This window comes from Lonchura striata, chromosome 1 (assembly GCF_046129695.1).
Source record: "Lonchura striata isolate bLonStr1 chromosome 1, bLonStr1.mat, whole genome shotgun sequence".
Classification (NCBI taxonomy): Eukaryota; Metazoa; Chordata; class Aves; order Passeriformes; family Estrildidae; genus Lonchura; species Lonchura striata.
Window position 1 is genome coordinate 21,823,122 of NC_134603.1, and position 23,534 is coordinate 21,846,655.

Genomic DNA, 23,534 nt, shown 5'->3' on the forward strand with positions numbered 1-23,534 from the left:
GCACACAGCTTTCACTGACCTCACCAGAAACGTGATTTTTTCTTACATGCGGGAGCCAAGGCAGAAAATAACATTCGGGGAGTGTTTCGTTTCATTCTGGCTACAAAGAATCCTCAGATTTCTGCTTCTCGGGGATCTCCTTTGGGACCGCCGTCCCCGGGGGAGCCCGGCCGGGCCGGGCGCCGCCAGCGCCGCGCTCGCAGCGCCATGGCAACGGCGCGGCGGCCGCAGGCCCGGCCGGGCCCCGCGGCCCCGGCGCTGCGCCCGCCGCTCCCGGCATCTCCCGGGCACGAGCCGCTCCCGCCGCTCCCCGGGACCGGTCTCACCTGGGACTGATCCCGCGCCGAGCTCACCTGGGCAGGCTCGGCCCGGGCGGCTGCGGGTGCCGGGGCAGGATGCGCTCCAAGCGGCTGACCACCGGTACGTCCCCGGCCTGCGGGCCGGCTCCGCGCCGCACGGGGCTCGGGCACCACGGTGGCGGCCTCAGGCACAAAACGGCAGCGTTTAGAACTGACGGTGTAAACTTGCCCGGCAGAACTCATCACTGCGAAGAAAGAACTTTACTCCCCTCAGGAGGCATCACTAAAGACAGGATATTATCCTAGAATGAATGAGAGTTGATTATTCGGGAACACAATTGTATCTTTTTAATTTTATCACATGATTTGAAATATTTGCTGTCCAAAGCTTTGACAGTCTCATACAAATTCTGTATTTTCACCAAGCTTCTAGTTATTAGTTTTGCAGAGGACAGCTGACATGAAGTGAACAGATAGATATAAGAAATAATATATTTTTTAAATTCTTGATTTATATTTAAATAATTATTGTGATAGTTAATTTTTGCGCGGGTCAACATTACAGCATATGCTTAGTTTATTTTATTTCTTCAGACCAAGTTATTTTATTTCAGAATACCCAGGAGGGTTGTCATACCTCACTACTTTTTGTTGTATTGTAGTTAAACCAGATTAACTGTACTGTTTAGATGACATATGATATTTATTATCTTCTTTTCAGAACCTCCGTGTGTAACAGAAGAGATATTAGTAAGTATGCTTATAAGGCTTGGTCATTATTTTCATCATACAGTATGGAGCCAAAAAAGAAAAAAAAAAAAACATTTTGGAAACCATTGTCTGTTTTCCCATTTCTTTTTTGTAAGTATAGATTACTGAACAATTTCTTAAAATTTTGTCAGATAAAATACTTAGTTCGAAAATAATTAGAAAAAAACATAACAGGAAGCTATGGAGAATGAAGATGGAAATGAAAGTGTATTACGATGAAGCCATAGGATGAAGGAAAATGATTAGGATGAAGGAAACAAACAACTGAAAGATTCAACATGACAGGTTTAACAATCTCCTTACTTTACCTTTTTTGCTTTTTGTTCATAGCTCATTGTAGTATTTCACTGATGTTTTTCTTCTTGTTTGAGAGGTATATATGTTTGTCTGCTACCTCATAAGAAATGACATGTTTACTGCTGCAGTTCAGGTGATGTTTGCCTATTCCCTGCTTTGGATGCCTTTGTAACTTAGTGCCTTTTGGGCATTTACTGTGTATTTTAAAGTATAAATGTGTTTATATTGCTTTTGGGAATCTCTAGGTACTGTTTTATTTATAGTGTTTATTACCATAGACAGAACCAACAAAAGCACAAGTTTTGGACCAATTTAGAACACCTTAGCCTTCAGTTGCAATTCTAAGGCTTTTTCTAGTCCTAATTTAGACTGTGCTACAGGAGAAATGACATGGAAAGAAATGAAACCGAATGCTTTCTGGCACACAAATCTAATCTGTAGTATTGTACATGCAACTCCCTAACCTATAATGTGCACATAAGAAAGTGCAACTGACTTCAAAGGCTGTCTGCAAAATCTGTCCAAAAACCAGAGGAAAGTATACAATATGTAGATGCAGTAAGTAATAATGCACACATTAATAAAATCATAAGCATTTTATCTATTAAACAACCACTGTGTTTACATTTCTTGCTGTTTTATGGGGCTACAGAGAATTATGTCCTTGGGAAATTAAAAACATGTTACCTGCATATTCCTAAAGAGCTTATACTTCAGCCAGTAAGAAATTAATTGGTTTTAATAAGTCATATGAAACAAATATTTTCACCGTGTATTATCATATCTAGACCTATCTCGAGATTCATCCTTGTCAGTGTCAAACCAAACATGAGGCTGACTATAGCTTGTTTCTAATTAATTTTCCTAATTGTGTTAACACTTGCAGAATTGATATTCATGGATTTGATTGCCTATTGACATTAGTAAGAGGATTGTCTGTTGATTTCAAAATGGGTTAGACATGTTGGTAAATTCCTCTATTTAAGCAGTGCCCAAACATCTCTAGGTCCATGGCACTACAATTGCATTGGACCACGGGCCTGTGATACGAATAAGGCATGAGAGCCTTGCTTTCAGCACTGGCAGCATTTTCTAGGAATGAGCTTGGGCTACCTTGCCTGTGCTGTATTAGTCACCACAGCAACCACAAGTGCTAAGGAATAAATGCTGGCAGACTAGGGCCAGACAAACACCATCAGGTCTAGTCCTGACTTGTCATGCATGTTATCTCAGATTTCTTCCTTATCTGAGCACAAGCTATCTGTATTTAGGTTAGACCACTGGGGTATGGATCAAGATACTGCTTGCCTATACCCTGTGCATAACCTCTCTTTAATGCTATTCCTCATTAGCACAATTCAGTGCTATCAACTTGAGAAAGAGAAAAGAGATTTGTGTTGCAACACCTTTGCTGCTATTGGCAAATACATTAAATTTAAGCTCATTCTCCTTGCCTTGCAAGGCTGAAATTACAGAATATTCAGGAAAATAAAACTAGTAAAAATTATTTGTCTTCATTATACTGAAGACACATATCTGAAGACCAGTGGAATAATGTTCTATTTTTACCCTCTGTTGAATTGAAATGGGATGGTGGAGATACTGAGTCAATAAAAGTAAGACTTGGAGCCATACTTTTGGATTTGTCAACAGCAAAACAGTTTTTGTGCCATGCTAGCAGGGTTTAAAATGCAGGCATCAGAAAGTATACAAAAACACCTGCAGATGAAATCTTCACTTCTGATGAGGACAATAGGAAGCCACCCAGTTCTATCAGATTCAAAGTATGGCATGCACTGCTTGCTTGCTGAGCAAAAATATAGGTTAGTGTACTCCCTTTTAGTCCCCAAATATCCCCAAGCAGCAGTGTGAGAGCAGAAGGTGGCCCTGGTGAAATATTACACTCTCCTTCTTCCCAAGTGCAAGAGAGAAAGGTACAATGTGGGGAATTTCTAGACTGTTAGCTTATGCACATTTTTTTCAAAAGTTTCAACATCTAGAAGCTGTTTGATTGATGGCTTTATCTGTAAATTCATTGGCAAAGGATTCACCTTCATATGTGCATTTTAAATTGCTAGGGACCTTGGCAGTGTGCAATGGCTAGAATGTAACAGTGATGCAATGACTGTATTCTCAAAAATGGGAAATAATATTTTGCAAAATCTTCCATGTCATATCAAAAAATATTGTTTGAAGCAATAGTACATTTAAATATTAGTGCAGATTATTACAAGCTGTGCTTTGTGGTTTTATCTCTCTATAGGAAGAATGCTTAGCCACAGATGATATGCTTGTGGATTTCTTTAATGAATTTTTGAGTCTTCCGGTAAGTACTTTACAGAAATTCCTTGCAAAATACAAGAAACACCTTACTAAGATTAAGAATAACTTCATCCAACTTGGAAAATGTTATGTTTTGCCATATATCTGTACTTTAATCGTAGCAGCCTTTACTGCTCAGTGCTATTATCAGTAAGAATAGCCCAGTTATCTGGACTTCTGGGGACAGATGTTCTCTTGCTAATTTACAGAATCACAAATGGGTCATGTTGGAAGGGAACACAGAGGGTCATCTGGTCCAACCTCCCTGCTCAAGCAGGCTCATCCCAGAACACGTGGCACAGGATTGTGTCCAGATGGTTCTTGACTATCTCCAGTGAGGGGGACCCCACCATCTCTCTGGGAGGCCTGTTCCAGTGCTCAGTCACCCACACAGTAAAGGAGTTCTTCCTTGTGTTCAGGTGGAGTTTTCTGTGCCCATTGCCTTTTGTCCTATTGCTCAGCACCACTGAGCAGAGCCTGGCATCATCCTCCCTTAATTTACTGATAGACATTGATAAGGGCTCCTCTTATTTGTCTCTTCTTGAGGCTGAATGTGCCCAGCTCCTTCAGCTTTTCCTCATAACAGAGTTGCTCCAGTCCCTTAACCACTTTCGTAACCGTCTCCTGGATTGCTCAAGGAGCTCCATGTTTCCTGTGTACTGAAGAGCCCTTGACCTGCTGGCAGTCTTCTTCCTAATGTACACCATGCCTTCTTGGCCACAGGGCCACACTGCTGCCTCATGGAAAGCTCGTTGTCCACCAAGATCCCTAGATTGTTTATGTATTTAAACTTACATAATTAATAATTTATGTATTTAAATAACAGTGCACTAAAATAATAGGAATAGGAAATGAAAAAGACATAAATACTTTCTTAAAAGGTGTCCACTTCTATTACAGTGTCACATCATGACGACTTAAATGTTTGTCCTTTTACAGTTTTCTGGCAATGTATTCCGTGATTAATTAACATTTTATCTTAGGAAACAACTCTTTCTCCTCATGGTTCAGAAGGTTTTGAAGTTGGTACTTCCCTCCTCTTCCTCTCCCATTTGCAGCCAGAAGGATGCAGTCTTACACTGTATTCTGTGTGCTGGTCCAGTTATAGTTAGACCATCAATTAGACCTACAGTTAGACCTTGTATTTAACCAGTTCTCCTGTATTTTGCTCCTTTTCCCTATCAACTAGCTAGCTCTCCACACTCTGTTGGGAGTCACATGTACAGTCCTGCACCTTCAATATGGCAACCTCATCCACATCTTAGTAGTCTTGGCCCTGATGCCTTACACTCAAATTCCTTGTCAGGTGGCACAGACCTTTCCACAGGATCACTTGTGGCTCCCACCTGATGTGCCACAGAGTTGTCCCACAGCCTGTTCCCTTCCTAAGGCACTGCAGTCCATCAGGCTACACTACAAGAACTTATATCCATTATAGCTTGCTTGGTAGGAGCCACTGGCAGCATTAGGAGAGAGCAGATATTTCTTGGACCTCAAAGGAGCTACAAAGTGGCTTTGTGAAGTCACTAATGAAAAAAATTCAGTTGTGATTAATAACTGAGTGATTTGGCTTACTTAATTGAACCAGACATAGCTGTCTAAGACACATCATAGATTTGTGTAAATGTACACAACATGGAAATTGCAGTACTAAGGATGGTAGAATGGGCTCCTCATTCTAATTTTTAATCCTAAAAGAGAATCTGGAAGTATTAACTCTATGTCAGAGTGTGAGTTTTGTGCACAACATTGATACTGACTTCTTCCAGGAGCTCAGTCTTTACATGCTTTCACCACACTGCAAGATTCCAAAGAGTAGACAAAGCTAGAGAGACAGATTATACAAAACGTGTGGTAAGGGGGCTGTTTTTTTTCTTTCCTCAACATCTCAACTCCACCAATCCCTGCCCCACAGCTGCCTTAGGGTATCTGCTTAAATCCAAGCCTAAGTACTTAGGTTTTAAATCCTGGCCTCCTTCCATATGCTGGATTGTTCTTAGCACAGGAATACCATCCCCCATGCCTTTGCTTCTTATTTGGAAACAATGCTTCAAGTTTTCTCCAAATTGCAGAGGATGAAGAGGGTAAGAAGTTCAGCCTTTTTAGTCTCTTGATCTCCTTGGACATACACAAATTTCAGGATATCTGTTAGAGGCCAAAATTCTCCTTGGCCTCAGAGGGCTCCTCAGCCCACAGTCCTGGTGCACTCAGCAGCTCTGGACTGCAGCAATTGTCCAGGCACTCCTGATGACTCTGGAAGCCCACAGAAAATAGTTCACAGTCACTCCTGAGTAAACACCGTTCTATGCTGGTAATCTTGGTAGGTTTCTAAGATGATGCATGGTCTCTCTTCCACATATTTACATATCTTCATGAGAACAGATGCTCTATTAGCTATTTTTAACTGTAATGTTCTCATAATTGGTTTTATTTTTTCTTTGATCTTTTCCTAAGGATTTATCCTCTTCAGGATTAAGTTTTGTTAATGCCTTGAGTTCTGTGGTTTGAATACCTTACATTCCCAATTTCCCTCTCCTTCTCAGAAGGTTTCTACTGAAACGGTGCATTGAAATTTCCATTGCTTTATTCTTGTTGTGCTTATACACTGTTGCCTGGGAACAGTATTACCCAGGTGTGCTAGTAGTTAGGCAACAAGTTAAACTGAAAATATTGTGAGACTTGATACAAGAAATGAGGGGGACCATATGCTTATTTTAAGGGACTGCTTCTGCACTGATTTATAATGCACCATTAGCATATGGAAAAATTGTATCACTGGGGACTTGCTGTAACAGCAGCAGGTTTTTAATGTGGTTTTCTTTTTGCTTTGATTTGCAGTGTATCCCTTAAATGATCCTCTTGTTACAATGACATTCAATGTAATCTGACATAAATATCTAGGTACTCCCAAAGAGCTATATACTGTAATAAAGTGTAATTTACAGAAAGTATTTCTGAAATACATAATACAAAAAACCTCAGGAGGGCACTTGTTGCCAGTAGTACAGTGATTTCACAGTAGCAGAAAGCAATTACATGACACACAAATGAGTTACACCTTCCTTAGTAACTAATGTAAAAGGAAAGATTTAAGAGAAACATTGGCCTGGACACATTTCCAGTTCTAGAAGTTTAGGCTAGAATTTGAATCTCTAATTCATGTATTAAAAACATCCAAGGATATGTTTAGTCAGGAATGAAAATTCAGAAGTCAGAAATTGTCATCCAGCTCAGTGTTGGAGGCAAGCACAGTAATAATAATCAGCTTTTTTCTCCTGCGCTCTGCAAGCTGCTTGCTACTTACTCCATCCCAAGTCCATACTGGGTCTTACCTGTCATTTTCCAGTTACCAGTGATCCTGAGGAAGGCACACACCTCCTCTTTGCAACCTCAAGGAGTTGCACTAGAGACAAAAGTGCTACCTGCTGCTTCTATTGATGCACATTCAGGAGATGACAATTTGGTGGTGAGTCCCTGGTTTTTGATTTCCCTTGCAGCAGAAATATTCTAAGTGACCGTATTTTATCAACTTTAGATTTCAGGAATATTTCTTTGAAACATTGTTCTCACTGTAAAAGCTCTTCTCCAGGTAGTCTGTGGTCCTGCATTTGATGCAGGTGATGATTCTGGAAACAGTTGAAGCCCAAATAATAAAGCTCAGGTTGGTCTTTCTGAAGACCAAATGATCCTGAAAATCTAGTGCTGTCACAAAACCTAGTGCTGTCACTTTTGCTTGATCTGAGTAACAGATTACAGAAAGAGCAGAAAGCAAAAAAGCAATCCACTCTGCTGCACAGTTCAGGCCCTTCACAGCTTTGAAGATAACTTTGAATAATTCCATGCATCAAATCATCAATTCAAGGCATCAGTGCATGCTCATTAGTGTCCTCTTGTCTTTTCCAGGTGTGAGGAGGGAGGCTGCAGTTGCCAATACAACCTCCCTTAAAAAGGCTTTGACAGAAGTAAGGCCCTCCATGCATGTTACATTGAGTTTTACCTAGGACTAAAACTTGCATCATGTCTTTGACATTGAAGGAAGCAAACAAAGCATTCCTGATTACATTCCTTATTAATAGTATGTTTACTCTAAATGTTCTTCACTCCTAATTAGATTGTGATATGTGATTATGACTTCTATCTTACTCATCAACAGAAGGGAAATCCTGGACTCATGAAAGTCAATGGGAGATTCGGCACTTACCAAGTGTCATGTGAATTTTTCCAGACACTTCATAGAGCTGCTCAAATTCTTTTCTGGTGTGGACTCTCACTGACATTTATTTATGACATACATATATCCTTCTTAAGGAGGTTTTGGCAATGCTCCTGGATGAGATCTGTATTCACTCCCACCCTTAACCTAAGAAGCAGCCAAGCTGTGGTCATTCTCTTTCTCTTGAGATCAAACTACATTATTTGGGTCTGGGATGTGAGCATATTTACACATTTGTTAATTGTATCCGAAGTTGAGTGTATCTGAAAACTGTTAAGACAGAGAACAGTGAGATTTATATGTCTGATATCCTGGCAACATGGTGATGGATGCTGTTTTGGTTTCTGTTATGGGAGGACTGAGAGAAATTTGTCTTCCCTTCAGTTAAGTGTATAACTTCAGGTTTCAGAATTATGTATTCTGTTTATTTTTCAGCTGAAAACATATTCAATATGTATTTGAAAGCTAAGAAATTTCTTTGCTGTCAAAAAAGTACATGCATTTATTTGTTTATTTAATAGTATTGCTGTACCACAGTCTGAAAACAGCTTTTTGTTATTTGTTCAGAGATTTTTTTCTGAGGCTAAGATTACTACATTGAATTACATTGGTCATACTGGCTTGGGAGGAGAATTTCCTGCAAGTGAAACAGTTTGCAAAGTCTGTAGACTTCTTATTTGTTGGTATTCTCAAGTCCTTGATCTTATTTATTGTGCTACATTGACAATGTATGAATCCCAAGCTTCAAGGCTCCTGCCAAGCCCAATTTATTTTTTCTTAACATCTTGAGGTATAATTTCTCTGCAGATTTCCCTTCCTATCTTCAAAGCACCAAAAATTGGCTCAAGCTAAAGAGAATGGTATACTTAGTCTTTGGTTAGTGTATTTTACTTGTCTGTGAAAAGACAAAAGCACTTGCCAAATGTGGGGTAAGAAAGATATTTCTTAGATTATTATCTTATATTAGATTGGCATGGATAATTTTCCCCCTTTCCTTTACAGTGTAGATGATCATCTACTCCTTAACATAGGTGTCTTCACCAAAGAGATTCCTCATTATTGCAATGATGGAATGTTGGTGGTGCCATGAGCCTCTCTCATTGTCCTGAAAAGTGTTTCAGGATTTTACAGTATGTTACTTCCATTGGAAAGGTTTTAAGTTTGCTAAAGGATACTGAACAATTTGTTGGTACTTTTCTTTTTTTTTTTTTTTTTTTTTTGTGGCTTGTAATGTGTGAGAATGGTTAAATTGAGTGTTTTGCCCCAAAATTCTTCAGATACTGAAAGGAAAATGGGTTGACTGATCATCTCTCCTGTGTGGTAACTGGGAAAATGTTTCCTACAACAAATCAGATTCTGGGGGTGGTTTTTTGTGTGTTCCCATTTGATTTTTCTCATAACATTGTCACTTTTATTTTTGGGGTGGTGAAAGGTTAAGAAGATTAGGAATTACCTCTTCTTTTATTATGCTTATAAAAACATTCTGATTTATCATTCTAAATTTTTTGAGTAAACAAGCTTCTCCAGAAAGGCTTAAATTATTCCAAAATGCTTTTGTATGATAGCTGAAGAGATGCTCTTTTGGGAATTTGGGATTTGTACAGAATTATAGATTACTGTCTGGAAGAGTCTTAGAGGAGGTCTGTAGTGTGGCTTCCTTCTCAAAACAAAGTCAGTGCTTTACTTGCTTGGCACTTTCTGCAGTTGGTCTTGAAAACCTCCAACAGCAGATTCCACTCTGGACAGCCTATTCCAGTGCTAATCATCCCAAAATCACCTGTTTTCTTATAATCCAGTTGAGACCTCTATTGTTTCAGTGTGTGACAAGGGATCTCTTGTCCTCCCACCATACACCTCCATAAAAAGCCCGCTTTTATGTTTTATGTTTTGATGGACTTGATCAAATATGTGAATATCCTTCTTGTACAGGGGCCCCAAAACTGGATGCAGTATTCCAGATGCATCCTTACTGGTGTCAAGTCTACTGGCTAATCTCTGAGAGAAGTATGCATGCCTTTTGATGTCCCTGGGGATGAGTAACTACATGCAAACCCCAAAAGTCTGAACTAGAACCCCCTTTTTTAGTCAAATATGTAGTGTATGAAGTTTAAATCTTCCTATCTGGTCAGTGTATGTTCTTTTGTTCTATTAGTATATTTATCTTATAAATGATTGGCAGTCAGACCCCAAAACAGCAATACACTTTACATTTTAAAAATTGTCACTAGCATCCATTTCACTACATTAAAATTGCCATAGTTTTCTGTTCAGCTAAATAGAATGTGTATCAAAAAGCCCTAGATCTAGAGTAAGTTACAAATTATTAAATAAAACTAGATATATGTGCTAAACTAATACTGTATTGCTTAGTTTTCAATTTGAAAAATATGAAACTAAGACAATCTCATAATATCTAATCAGAAAGCCCTTTATTATGAAATTTGAATTTTGTTTGCTTTTTTTTTCCCATAAGCAAGAGCATTTCAAATCCTAAGAGATTTAAGTGCTTTGATTCTTAGTGTACTTTCTTCAGTTTCTTTTTTTAAAACATGAAGGAATGTAAAAGGAAGAAAACATTAAGGTTGCACAGTCACTTAAAGCTGGTAGCAGCACAAATTAGGTTTGAAAGTAAATGAAGTGTGCACATAGCAAACTGGAAGGAGGTCTGCATGTAGGGAAATCTACTACACATGAAAGGTTTGTTAGATGTTGTTTGGTACATCTGGAAAAAAACCCACTAAAAACTGCAGAGTACCCTGGAGAAAATTATTGCCAAAAGAGGCAGAAGGTGTCAGAGAACAAAAACCAATCCATGATTTCAGCTGAAGTTAAGTAACTGAACAGACTCATGCAATTCAATGCATGGCCCTGAGCAGTGATGTCTGATGTCAGAGGCACTGATCGTACACTTAATGCTCTCACATGCTGTGTGCTTTGCCAGGCTGAGCCTCTACAGTGAGACATTATGGGATAAGTAGGGAATGCTGAAAAAACATGTTGCAGCCACATGGTTCAATTTTGGGCATTGTTCTACAAGACACTGATCAACAAGGAGGCTTCAAACAGAAGCAACAAAATAAATGACACTAATATCATTACTTTGGGTTTATACAGGTGTGGAGAAGAATCAAATTGTTCTGTAGTATATTTCTATGTTATATGTAGCATGTATTTAACATATTTAGAATGTATATGAGTTATGTCTGTGTGCATATACGTGATATATGAAAAAGTTCAAGGCAATTAAAAATACAGTACTTGAACAAATAAAATATTCTTATTAAATGCAGGAGAACGACAACTGTGCAAACACCAGGTGAGATCCTTTCTGGAAAAAAAACCAAAATAAGTTTTGGCGCTGGGTTTAGGTGTGGCCTTGTCGTCTGAGTGCAGAGATGCTTATATACCCTATATAATATAGAGTATATAATGCACATAAGTTCTATATAATCTCCTATTCATAACTGTCATGGGTATCCTCTATGACTTCTGTAAAATCCATCCATATTTTTCTCTTCATTTCAAGTAAGAGAATTTTAAAGATAGTCTTTTAGGGAAATACCTGATACCAGAGCTTTAAATATGAAAGATGGCTCTGTTTTACTGTGTACACTTGCAGTGTGGTTTTGTGAGTTTACAAAAGTCACATTTGCATGGACAAACTTGGAGTTTAGTCCATCTCCTCTATTATACAGTATTTGACTGAACTAGTGATGTATAATAAAATTTGCTACAGGACAAAAGTTTTGGTAGTTGTTTGACCTACAGTAACAGTATGGGAACAAACCTTTCCTACATATGAAGATCTTCAGATTAATTCTCAATCACAATAAATCTCACATTTAAAAGGTCAGTTTCATTGCTACTATTTTCATGCCTTGATTGTTGATAATTACAAATGGGAGAATAATACTATAGATCTGATCCTGTAGGTGAGTACTTCTCTGTAAGACAGTCACTAAGTCACAGTTAATTATATATGCCTGATTTCAATATACTGCATCAGTTACTTACATGTGAAAAAGAATGGTCTGTGATCTAGAATTAATTAAATTCTTGATAATTAAGTATTGGTGAGATAAAAAGGTAGGAATGCTTTGGAAACCTATACAGCAAAAACAAGAATGCAGAAAAATTACTATTTCAGGCCCCAAGACAAAGAAGCCTCATAATGCAATTTTCTATTCTTTAGGATGCCTCTATATGATAAAAAGTAATTTGTTAAATGACAGTTGCCTTATTACAGTACCATAAACTTTCCTAACTTCTTTTGTAGACCTTTGCCCAGCAAGTGAAGTTTAACTCTGATGTTGGAGCTTTTGAAGTAGTTAATTATACCCCACGATGCCTGGAAAGCCAGCCGAAAAAAATTCTACATGATCAAAAACCTCCAAGCCCCATTTATGATGTTCTAAGCAAAGAAAAGAATGATGGGCAGCTCTCCAAAATGTACAGTGCTTCTTCAACCTTCAGTATTGATCCAAATTACAACACTATGGTAAGCATCTTATACCCTGAGTTTATATTTAGATCTTACTGTAGAGATACTGGCAATAGTTATTGTTGTGTTTGGCTTGGTAGCTTGGGAAAAATGTTAATTTATGTTAGGAAAATATAATGATGGGCCAAATTATGCCCTGTAATGCACATGTGTCTAGCAGACAAGTGAATGGAATTACAGATGCACATCCTGTAGCACAGAATTTTGAAGATTCTGTAGGGCAGGGTTTAGCTGTGTGGTCTGAATACTCTTTAATATTAAAAGAAAAAATATTATGACAACAGTTACTTTACTAGTGATCCCTGGAATGTGCAAATTGACTGAAACTAATGCAGCTCAGTCTTTCCTTATTAATTAATTTCCTTGTGTGGCTATGAGCTCATCTGTGGTCTGGCAACACATAAGTCTCTCTTCCATTAATTCCTAAAGGATTTACATGGTTAGCATCAATTGGAATGGCCAGAAAAAATAATCTTTGGCAAGAAAAGAGCTAAATTAATGGAAAGATGGATTGGAATTTAGAAAAAAAAACCAAAACAAAACAAAAAAAAACAACTGGCTTCAGGCTTGCTTAGACAATATCAGTTTTGGTATTCTTACCTGCCTACTTCCAGGGCCATCTTCAGCACCAAATCAGGCAGGTTAAAATCAGCAGCTGAAGCATCTTACACAGCTGGTACAATACCAGTCAGTGTAATTGGATGTGGGATTTTACCTTTAGACAACAGGTTTCAAGAACTAAAAAGGTATTTCACTGGGATGCTTTGTTTATTTCTTTCTTTCTTATTTTGCATGGATGTGACTGATGCGTCTTCATTTCATTTTATTCAAGGCCAGTCTAAAGTCTTGCTCCATTTTTTGCAGTGCCTGCTCAAAATTATGTCATGGCTGGAAAGTGGAGAGCAGAGCAGGGAGTTGTAACAGACCAGCTTTTCCCAGTATAAGATTAATGATTTTCAGAAAAGAAAACAGTGTTGAGAGGTCAAAAGGCAATGATGTTTAACAAAATTATACTAATGTGATATTGCAATTATCTGCATTTAAACTGGACAAATAATACAAAAGGACAAGGCTCACAGACATCCCTACCATGTTAAATAATAACAATTACTTTGCTTGAGAGCACAAAAGCAGAAGAACTGTTACTGATTTCTTATTTGCTCTCAGTATTAAACTGAGGAAATGATGTGTGTTTGTACAAGTGTGGCTTACATTGCTCTCTGGGCTAAACTCCCATTACCACCACTGTGGATGGCCTTTCTTGAGCAATTCACAGCCATTTCACTATTATCTTCTTCTTGCATGTGGTCTGGAGAAACAGGGCTTCAGTATTATTTAAGATTTCATTTCTTTCCCTGGGATAGTTTCCATAGATAGGAAGCATTATAGTCTTTTGAAGAACAATATGCCTCAATACCTTTCTTCTTTTGGGGCAAAAGGGTGATATTTCTTATTTTTGATTCCTCCTTTACTTGATGGGTAACATAGATGCCTCATCCAGTTCAGCTTGGCATCTCAAGTCTGAGCTGGAGCAAAATGGCCTGTGAAACAGCTTGCCCCAAACGGTTACTGCAACTACACAAGGTGAAAGGAGTCAGCTCCATTCATTGAGCTACCGTGACTGCACCAGGAGAAGCTACCCTAGATCAACTCTATCAAGTAGTTCTGCTCTAATTAAGTAGGATTTGATCTTTCAGTTGTCAGGTGATCATGCTGTCTGCTTTGCTTTGGCTGCCTTCACATGAACTAAAGAGATTGACAGTTGTTTTTACATATTACATTGATTACAAAAAGTCACCTTGAGTGGTCATCCTGGCAGGTTACTTGTGAAAAGGAGTTATGACTGTTAAATCCTAGTAGGCCTTTCAGGCTATGGCCTGAATTTAAACACATCTTGGCTAAGAAATACATGCAGTGGTATTTTTCCTTTATTTTCCTTTATTTTACTTCTCTCTCAGATTGTTACAAATTTACAGATAACCAAAAGTTCTCTTCATGTGTGTTTGCATGTTTGCATGTTTGCAAATCAATGATATGGAAGTAAATATCTTCTAATTCATAGTCAATATCAATGATGTGAAATACATTGATAAAAAAATCTGTGGACTTGTGTAGAATTGATCACAACTATGGAAAGAAACTGGCTGACATCCCACATACCTTACTTCAGAGAAACCCCAGTTCAGCAAAGCACTTAAGTATGTTTTTAACTTTAATCAAGGGAAGTTAAACACATGCTTAAACTTAAACATGTGCTAAAAGCTTTGCTGGATTGGGTCCTAGCAAGGTCTAAGGCTGATTGGGTGAGAAAACTAACCAAGGTAACAAACCCCATCAGATTAAATGTAGCATCTTTCTCTGGGGATGGGGAAAGAATAAAAATTTTTTCCTTCTGATATGACATATAATTTTGTGTACCAGCCATGTACAGACGTGAGCATGTTATGAATCATTCAGATAAAAAACTGGGCTGTAAGTCAGTAAATGCATAAATATTAAATGCCAAAATAAAGAAACTATCTTCTGTATTTCAGAAAACCTTGTCAATTGCCAAGAAGAAGCATACACTGTGTCGTTGGGAGTAATTAGTCTCCATCTCCACAAATTACATTGTATGAGCCACTGCCAACATAAGCTTTCCATATTTTGAAATATTTTCTTCTCTCTAAATGAAACCACCCACTTTCTGAGTAATTCAGACTTTTTTAATCCCCTACAGATATGTATGAGGCAGAAATAACCCTTGCCCTGAACGGAATATTAGCTCACGGAAAGAAAATTCAAGCTGTGATCTACATAAATTGATTACCTGATATAACAAGTAGTATCCATCCTTGCTGAAACTTCACCTGTTTTTATGGACAAGGGTAGTTACTGCATTCTTCAAAATAATTAGTCTCACTTCAGTAAAAGAAAAAATGCACCTCAGATGAATAAAATAGACCATCCCCTAAGAGTGGAAAAAGTACACTATTAAAAAAAAATTACTAGGAAGGGCTGTATGTAATTTCTAAGGGAAGCAAGTATGGGTCATTGTGGCCATAGTCAGAGATCTTTCTCTTGCTTCATTGGAACTAGCTGTCTCTGTGTAACTTGCTGCTCAACGTTTCCCTTTCAACCCCCAAACTACTCCTTGTAAGCACTTCTCTTTCTGCTTCAATGAGGCACTGAGGCTTAGACTGTCTGAGCAGAAATTTCTTGTGGTCCCAGGTCATTACACACGTGGGTTTCCAATATGAGTATTACTGTGTACAGTGCTGTTTTGCAGTGATCCAACATAAACGCATGAGAAGTGGTAACTAATTGGATTTCGATTTGTTTGATTTTGGTTTAAATATCCACAGTTTTCCCATTCTGAAAATACAACTTAATTTAAGGTTCCTTACTCTTCAAATTCTTGAGGAAAAATAATAGCTATTATTTATAAAATGTGAAGTCAGAAAGTAGCAGTTTCCTATTGCAGAAAATTTTTGTGCATCTAACTCACATTTGAAATTGTACAGTAAAAGAATGATTCATACACACATTATTTTTGAAGAAAAAACATTCATTATTTGTTACAAAAGTCAAACTATTAATAGGTGAAATTAGGTTTCGACCTTTTCAGCTTTTAATAGGAAAGTATTTTTTCCAGCATAAAGATGATGTTCACTCTGTATTTATTTTCCTGAACCAATGCTTCTGTAGAAGGGGGATGTAGAGAATCAGTTATGTGGCAAGTAAGTCAAGAAAGTCAAGAATACTGCAAAAATTTGGCATTTCTTTTTTAATAGCAACTCGATCAAGAACAAGCAGTTGAGTGGATTAAGAAAGAAAGGCTTCCAGCATTTCTAGAAAGTGACTGTTACTTTGAATACAGGTATTGCAATCCTTTATGCTGTCTTTCAGTTATAAATTTGTATATTTTCCTCTTTCATTTAATTAATCTTGGTAGTATTCTTAAAGTGGTTTTGCCCTCCACTTGTCCTGTTTTCTTTATTGTAATATTTTAGTGACCTGGATAAAGTTAGTGACTTTTTTCACTCATCATGCTGTAATTTTCCTTGACCATGAATTACATTCTATACTACACCAATACGAAGAGAGTAAGAATGGGATTTACTGATTTCCAAATCTCTGTTCCTCAGAGAGGTCATGGTAGCAATGCATCTTTTACTAATCAATATGTAAGCCATATAAGTAGAAGTTACAAGTCTATGAAATTAATTTGGAAAAAAACAGCAAGTGTTTTTATTTCAATTATTAATTTTGTGTCTTTGGGGCCTCTGTCAGACTTTAGCAAAGTTCTCTGTGGGATGCCATGGCATAGCTGGATGATTTGCTGTTAGAAACTTGCAGTATTTTTCCAGATGTCCATTCACCAGATGTTCAGGAGATCTAGTGTGCATTTTTTGAAGGACCTACTTCTATATTCTTTAAGGCTGTGTCTAGATGCAGATGATTGTAGCATGTTTTAGGGATCCAAAAGGAGAGGCAGCCTGGAAGTATGGTTCACAAAACTCAGATTTGCTGATTGTAATGCCAGAGTGGTTACTGGGGTATAGACTTATATATATATATAAATACAGTTAAACATTTTAAAACGTTTTTTTTATTTTCAATAACCTGGAGACTGTACTTCAGTTCAAGGGGGAGAAGTGTGCAAAGAACATGCAAACTGTGAGAGTGCTGAATTATACCTTTGTTAACAGCCTGCTTTACCCATATCTGGGCCTCATGAAACAATAACTTTGATCTTCCGCTATAGCAAACTGTTTGATCAAGAAGAGTTACCAAGAGAATTGCATAAAACCAACTTTAAGGATGTATCTAATTTCAACTGACATCAGTAGTTTAATCTGCTTTCCTAAATCAGAATCAAGATAAGTTCAGATGCTAAAAGGGAAACTTGTGTTTAAAGAGGAACACACTCTAACCCTAGAAATAAATCCTATTTGACCTCCAATAGTGGGCACAAATAAAACAGACTATTCACTTGGTTGTAGGCTCAAGTGTAGGCTTCATCTTCCCTTCACATGTGACTTGGTTGGCTTTGTACTTCTTTCTAACTTAACTAAGTTCTCCCAGTTCTTGGGGCCAGAGCATTCTCACTGTTGTCATGTGGTTCTAAGATTGCCTTTCCTGAACACTGTGGGGTTCACACCAACACAAAGTAGCACTGGAGAACTGTTCAGTACTATGGAATCCCCTTAGATCAGCCAGCTGAACACAAGAGTGCCAGCTATCTTGTAATCAGCTTCAAGTTCCATCAGTGCTGTGGCATTCCTGCTGGAAGATTGCTTCTGTTAGGAACCAGAGGTGTAGTATCTGCTAGTGATACAGGACTTCTGCAGTCTGGGAGAATAGTTCAATTTTAGTGAACAAAATGTTCAAGGGAATCTTGGCAGGGCTTGGAACTGCAGAGATACGTGCAAAATCATCCTGAAAGAAGCCATTTGTTACTGGTAAAGCTTGGTAATGCAAGCAGGGCACTATGTGTGTGCTGGTGAGCTGTGCAGTGGCACTACTGGTATTTACAGATGTGACTGTAGGTGAAGGCTGAAATTATACCTAGCTGGACTCAGTGGGTCCCTTCCAAATAATTCCATTGTTCTATGAAGAAAGTAGATCATTAAGTTCTCTGTAGCCAATTTTTTTAGATAGATGATTTTTTTAAATTGCCATTTTTGTGGGGAAACCAACTGTTTCTCTGAATAAAAGCTAAAATTAATTATTTTCTTGTCTTAACATTTAATTTCAGATTAGCTAAATTGATATCACAGGTAGAATGGAGCAAGACTGGCATTAATTTCATTATAGATAATGACTATTCTCCCTGGATAAGGATAAGGAAACAAAGGCCAAGTTCTCCCCATCCTGAGGAGGATGACTCTTCACTGACTTCATTGACTATGAAGGAGTTCTATGTATCACTTGGCGAGGTAAAATAAACACATTTAGTGGGTGTAGCATCAAGATAGATTGAATGAATTGGATAGAATTATTGTAACTGGGGTCACAACCTCATGGGACAACTGACTCTTGAATAACCTAGTCTAGTGCCAGGGGGTTGGAAACAGATGATCTTCGAGGTCCCTTTTAACCTAAACCATTTTCTCTGATTCTCTAAATAGCTTTTATATTCAAAGTTGTTTGTACTATAGAGGAAAGTCGATGAATTGTAATATGTAGTAGAATGCAGTGATCCCTGATGGGAAGAATGGTGTCTGAACTCCAATGATTTCAGAAGGCTAATTAATTATTTCATTATACTATATTACACTGTACATTTATTACACTATATTACACTATCATTAACTACCTTACTAGAAAACCCGTGACTCTCTCCTGAGAGTCCTGACAGACACATGGATCCAATTGGTCAATGAATCCAAAACACCATCACCAGAATCCAGTCAAGCAATCACCTTGGGTAAACCATCTCCATACCGCATTCCACATGGGCACAAACAGGGGAGCAGTGAATGAGATAAGAATTGTTTTGATTCTCTTTTCTCTGCTTCTCTCACAGCTTCTTGTGGGAGAAATCCTGAGAAAGCTAAGTCTCTTTCTGTTCAGGGGGTATCTGAATACCACAGTAATATAACTTAAACAGAAGCTCAACTCATATGAGTATGCTCAGCTACTGTCACACAGCTCTCTGCCTTGGGAACTATCCATACAGAAATCTACAAAGACTGCACAGAATTCCTATGGACAGTAAGCTGTGGTTCTCAGAAATTCTGCAATAAACAGAGAAATTTTAATTGTTCTATGAAACTTCTTTTCCCAGGCTACAGTTTCTCAGGTAAAGGATTGGTTTACCTTGGCAAAACAAGGTGATTCTGTGAAAACTACAGATTCATATACACATCCTGTAGCTTCTAGTAAAATTCAAGATACTCAGCATTTGCCTGGGCAGCATAAAAGAGATGAATTATTACCTGGAAAAGGTCCCCTTCTGGGTAAGTAACAAGGGTTACTTAATCCTATAGTTAAGTAACAAGGGTTAACAGGGTAACACTGTAGTTTGTAACACAGCTCAGACTAGCTGGAAAGGCTAAGGAATTGTTGCTAACTCCACTTGTTACCTTCTGAGTATCACATGGCATCTAGGGCTTCATACAGGCATTTCTTTCCATAGCTATATTAAGTGAAAGTTTGAGCTAGTTGCCAAGTAATTTTGTGATAGTAGTAGTTTCTTTTCGTACACATCTCTGTCTCATAGAAATCGGTAAGTTTCAGTTGAGTTGTTCTGAGTTTTTCTGGGGGAGAGGCATTAATGTATTTTGAAAGACTTTCTTGTCTGAACTCTTTGGGTATTTGATAGCATATGATGTGTTTCAGCATCTTCTTATGGTATTTATGTTGGGCACTTAAAGATCTTCTGGCTGCCAATTTTTATGAATCTTGTAAGATGTAATCATTTGGATCCTGTCTATCTTCAAATTTATTTGAAATTGTTTGGCAAGTTCCGGAGTTTCTGGGGGAGAACATACAGATGCGCATATGGACATAAACCTCATTGCACAGCCTTGCTTTTTACACAGTAGCAAGGAAGAGGAGCCTCGGCTTGTATGTTAGGAACTTGCTCTCTCTCCATTCTCAGAAATGTATCTCTCTCCCTAATTACCTCAGGTCCTGAGAAATTATTCTCTATGTTTAATTTCACAGCCCTTTGTTAAGAGGCTGTGATTTTTCACTGTCAAGTCAAAACAAGTGAAATAGGTTAAAATTAAGAAAAAATATTTTAAATCATAGTGATTTTTATGTTAATATCAACACATTTTGCCACATATAGTTAGGAAATTATGTAATTGCAGAACAGGAAATCTCTGCCATATTCCTAATCCAAGTGTCTGTCTGTGACAGCGGCCAGCACTGGTTAGATGTGGTTTATTTTCAGAGGAAGTTGAAAGGAATGCCACAAAGAAAGTTTCCTTTCCCCTTCAGGGACAGCATCTGCAAAAGCTGATGTTACCAGTGAGAGATCCAGAAAGGCTGAGGAGGGCTGCTCTGTGGCCATTGCTGAAGCTCCTTCCCACACACATTCAAGAGTTTATCTAGACCCAAAATGGCACAGTGCAGCAGCAGAAGAAGATGAACAGGGAAGCACGACTTTTCAGACAGCAGAAGAATTCACATCAGCATCCTCTCAAATTTCAACGAAGGAACCCATTTCAGAGCTGACCCTCCAGCCACCTGCTGACATTGAAAGTAATGTGGAGTTCCACAAAACAGCCTGAAGTGTTTATACACAGGTTAGCAAATAATGAATTGCTCATGGTACTACAATCACTCTTTAACCAAAGTTCTTCTCCACTTACAGCCTTGGACTCCAAGGAAGGTGTCAGAAAACAAGGAAGCTTAAGTCCAAGTTCTGAAAGTGTTGGGCCAGACAGCAGGGCTGCCTGGTGTATTAGTCACGGGACGTACGACACTGGCAACCGACATGAGTTTGAAAGATTCAAGAAGTTCATTAAAGGAACACTTGGGGAGAGGTACTGGTGGCTCTGGATGGATATTGAAAGACTAAAGGCTCTTAAGAACACTACAAGGCAACAAAGGTACTTCCCATTATTTAACAGTTACTCCCATTGTTTTAATACTTGTAACCTAGATAGATCGATGCAGGTTTTGAGATTTCAGAGTACATTGTAATGTCTGAATAAACAGACAATTAAATGTGTGTCCTGACAAGGTTTTGAATGACTCTGCTGAAGCTGATAAAACTCTTTTTGCTGACTTATGTTTGCAAGGCTTACATGAAGTCAGAATCATATTATTAAGGCTGTGTTAGAAAGAGATTTGGAAAACAGATAACAACAGGGAAAAACTAAAGAATAGAAGAAATTAAATTCACAAGTAGTACATCAGTACGATAAACTCCTTTAATGAAAGATCCTGCAGGATTCAGATAGTCTATTCTACAGCACTATACATTTTGTCTTATACAGAACCTGTCTCTAATTTGTGGAAAAAATATTTTGGCTTCTGCCACTTGCCATTAAAAACATGTTGCATGGCAGCAGTTTAAGCAATAGGATAAACTGTTAACCAATAGGATAAAACAGTCAGTTCTGCACAGCATTTGATACATGCTTATGTGACTTTTTTTTGACTGCAGGCAACTCAGTAAGATGAAAAAACTGTACCTGCTGAGCAGTGGAGACTATTTCCTCAGTTCAGAAGTCTTGCTCAGACTTGAGCTACTGCATGGAGATCAGTGGAATATAATGCATTTAAGACAGATTCAGCCTGAAGTAGTGAAACCACTTCTTCTTTACTGGTACGAAAAAATGGATATGAAATAAAATTCTATTGTTTAATAAACATCCATTTTCTTTAATAAACCTCTTATTTAATGTCACTTATCCCATTGCAATTATTAGAAGCAATGTCACTGTAAGTACTAGCACATTAATTTTTGTCTGAGCCTAAACTATAATCTGCTGAGAAGCCTGGTAGATCTGCCTTAATGAGCCCTTGTCATTTTTCTACCAGAGAATCTGAGGTACTTTGTGGATCTCTGCCTTGGGTAATGTTCAATTAAAGTTTAGTCTGCAGGACAGGGAAGGTCCTCCAGGCAAAGGAGGTTAATTCTGTCCTAACCTGTTCCCCATACTACCCTTCCCAAGTTCTGAGGATGCTCTGTGTATATGCCTTCATGGGATTTAAGCCTGAGACTTTACTGTTCAATGCCTGTCATACAAAATGGCTTTTACATATTAACAGCTAAGTGAGGATATAAATTCTAACCTATTTCCAAAATATGGGCTAAATTTTTGAAGGTGTTCTCTCCTCCCCAAGGGCATTAATCAAATTCCAGGCATAAACCTGGAATTGTGGATCCTCACATGACTTGTGGTCTCTGTCCTGGCCTCCAATCCTTTCCTATGGTCTGCTGTAGGATGGATGGGGTATATCTTCCTGCAGACTGATAGAAGGGCAACTGTTTGTAATGGTGCAGAATTTCCAAACTAAGTTTACTTATGTGTAGTTTGGTTTTAGATTTGGAAGCATGCAGTGCCTAAACATACCTTTGACACTGACTGATTTTTAATCCTAGATGCATATAGCACCATATCTTGGTACAGTAAACAACATAACTGGAAAAAAAAAATGAAGCTAAATAGCCCCGTGTTTCATTACTTTGGAAAGTTCTACTTATTAGCTGTTTTCTCCCTAGGGGTCCCAGATTTTGTGTCACTCATTCAACAGCAATAGATGCTGCCAGTGCAAAACTGAAGTTCTGGCACACATGTCAAGAGAGACCAAGAGTGGACATTGATCCTTTCCCACAAATAGTATCATTGTTGCCATTGACCCAAAAGTCTGACATACCACCTTCCCTTCTTCAGGTAAGTAGGATCACAACATTGGAAAACAAAGCTTTTTCCTGTCAAAAATAATGACAAAACTCCTTTAATTCAATGGAACAAGAACAAGGTCTTTTAGGAAACATTTAGCAAGCTGGTATATTGAAGATGGTTACATATAAAAATGCAATAAAATTTCATTATACTTCATACAAAAAGGTGCTATAAACTCAGTCAAATTATCTTCTCAGTTACACTTTGACTATTTCCTAAGTCCTTTGGATAAATATTTTAGCTGGTAGTTCTCAGAGCTGCAAAATGAAGTCTCTAGCAATGCAGCTTCATCACTCAGCCTTGTCTTAATCCAGAATAATTCTTACAACTTCACTGTGGTTAACCTGGATCTGTTCCTCATGTCTGTAAAAATGGCAGAGTTCTGCTTATTTTCTATCACTACAGCACTTCAATCAGCTACACATGGTTTTTTGCTTTCCACAGAGGGCTGTGAGCAACTCAACAGACCTTTACAGACCTTTTCACAGTATGTAGTTTTCAGGTGGCCAGTTCAGTTTTGTCTCTTTTCTTCCTTGAAAGCCTGAGTGTGAGAAGTAACTGCAATAAAACTGACAGGTTTTCATCAGTACAGTGTTAAGCCTCAGGATACATGGTACTTGGAGAATGTGGATTGAAACTGTGGTTCCAGTATCAAGAACTGTATAGGCTATGCCACAGATTTGTCAGCACACACCTCTGTTACTTTAGGTTGGATAGGTTGGAGCTACAGTCACTTCCTATGAAATCTGATTTGTGGAGATAATGGATGAAAACAGTGG

At 38.2% G+C, this 23,534-nt stretch overlaps 1 protein-coding gene across 1 annotated transcript in view; it reads left to right on the forward strand.

The window, feature by feature from the left end:
* Positions 1-282: 282 nt before the first annotated feature.
* The window catches only part of RGS22 (regulator of G protein signaling 22), a 61,997-nt gene continuing 38,745 nt past the window's right edge, over positions 283-23,534 (forward strand). The window contains exons 1-11 of the mRNA XM_021529426.3: positions 283-420; positions 1,021-1,049; positions 3,631-3,693; positions 12,179-12,400; positions 16,177-16,262; positions 18,144-18,324; positions 19,176-19,347; positions 20,336-20,599; positions 20,712-20,949; positions 21,510-21,671; positions 22,572-22,743. Coding sequence (XP_021385101.2) covers positions 396-420; positions 1,021-1,049; positions 3,631-3,693; positions 12,179-12,400; positions 16,177-16,262; positions 18,144-18,324; positions 19,176-19,347; positions 20,336-20,599; positions 20,712-20,949; positions 21,510-21,671; positions 22,572-22,743 — 1,614 coding nt within the window. The 5' untranslated portion in view covers positions 283-395. The remainder of the gene's footprint in view (positions 421-1,020; positions 1,050-3,630; positions 3,694-12,178; positions 12,401-16,176; positions 16,263-18,143; positions 18,325-19,175; positions 19,348-20,335; positions 20,600-20,711; positions 20,950-21,509; positions 21,672-22,571; positions 22,744-23,534) is intronic.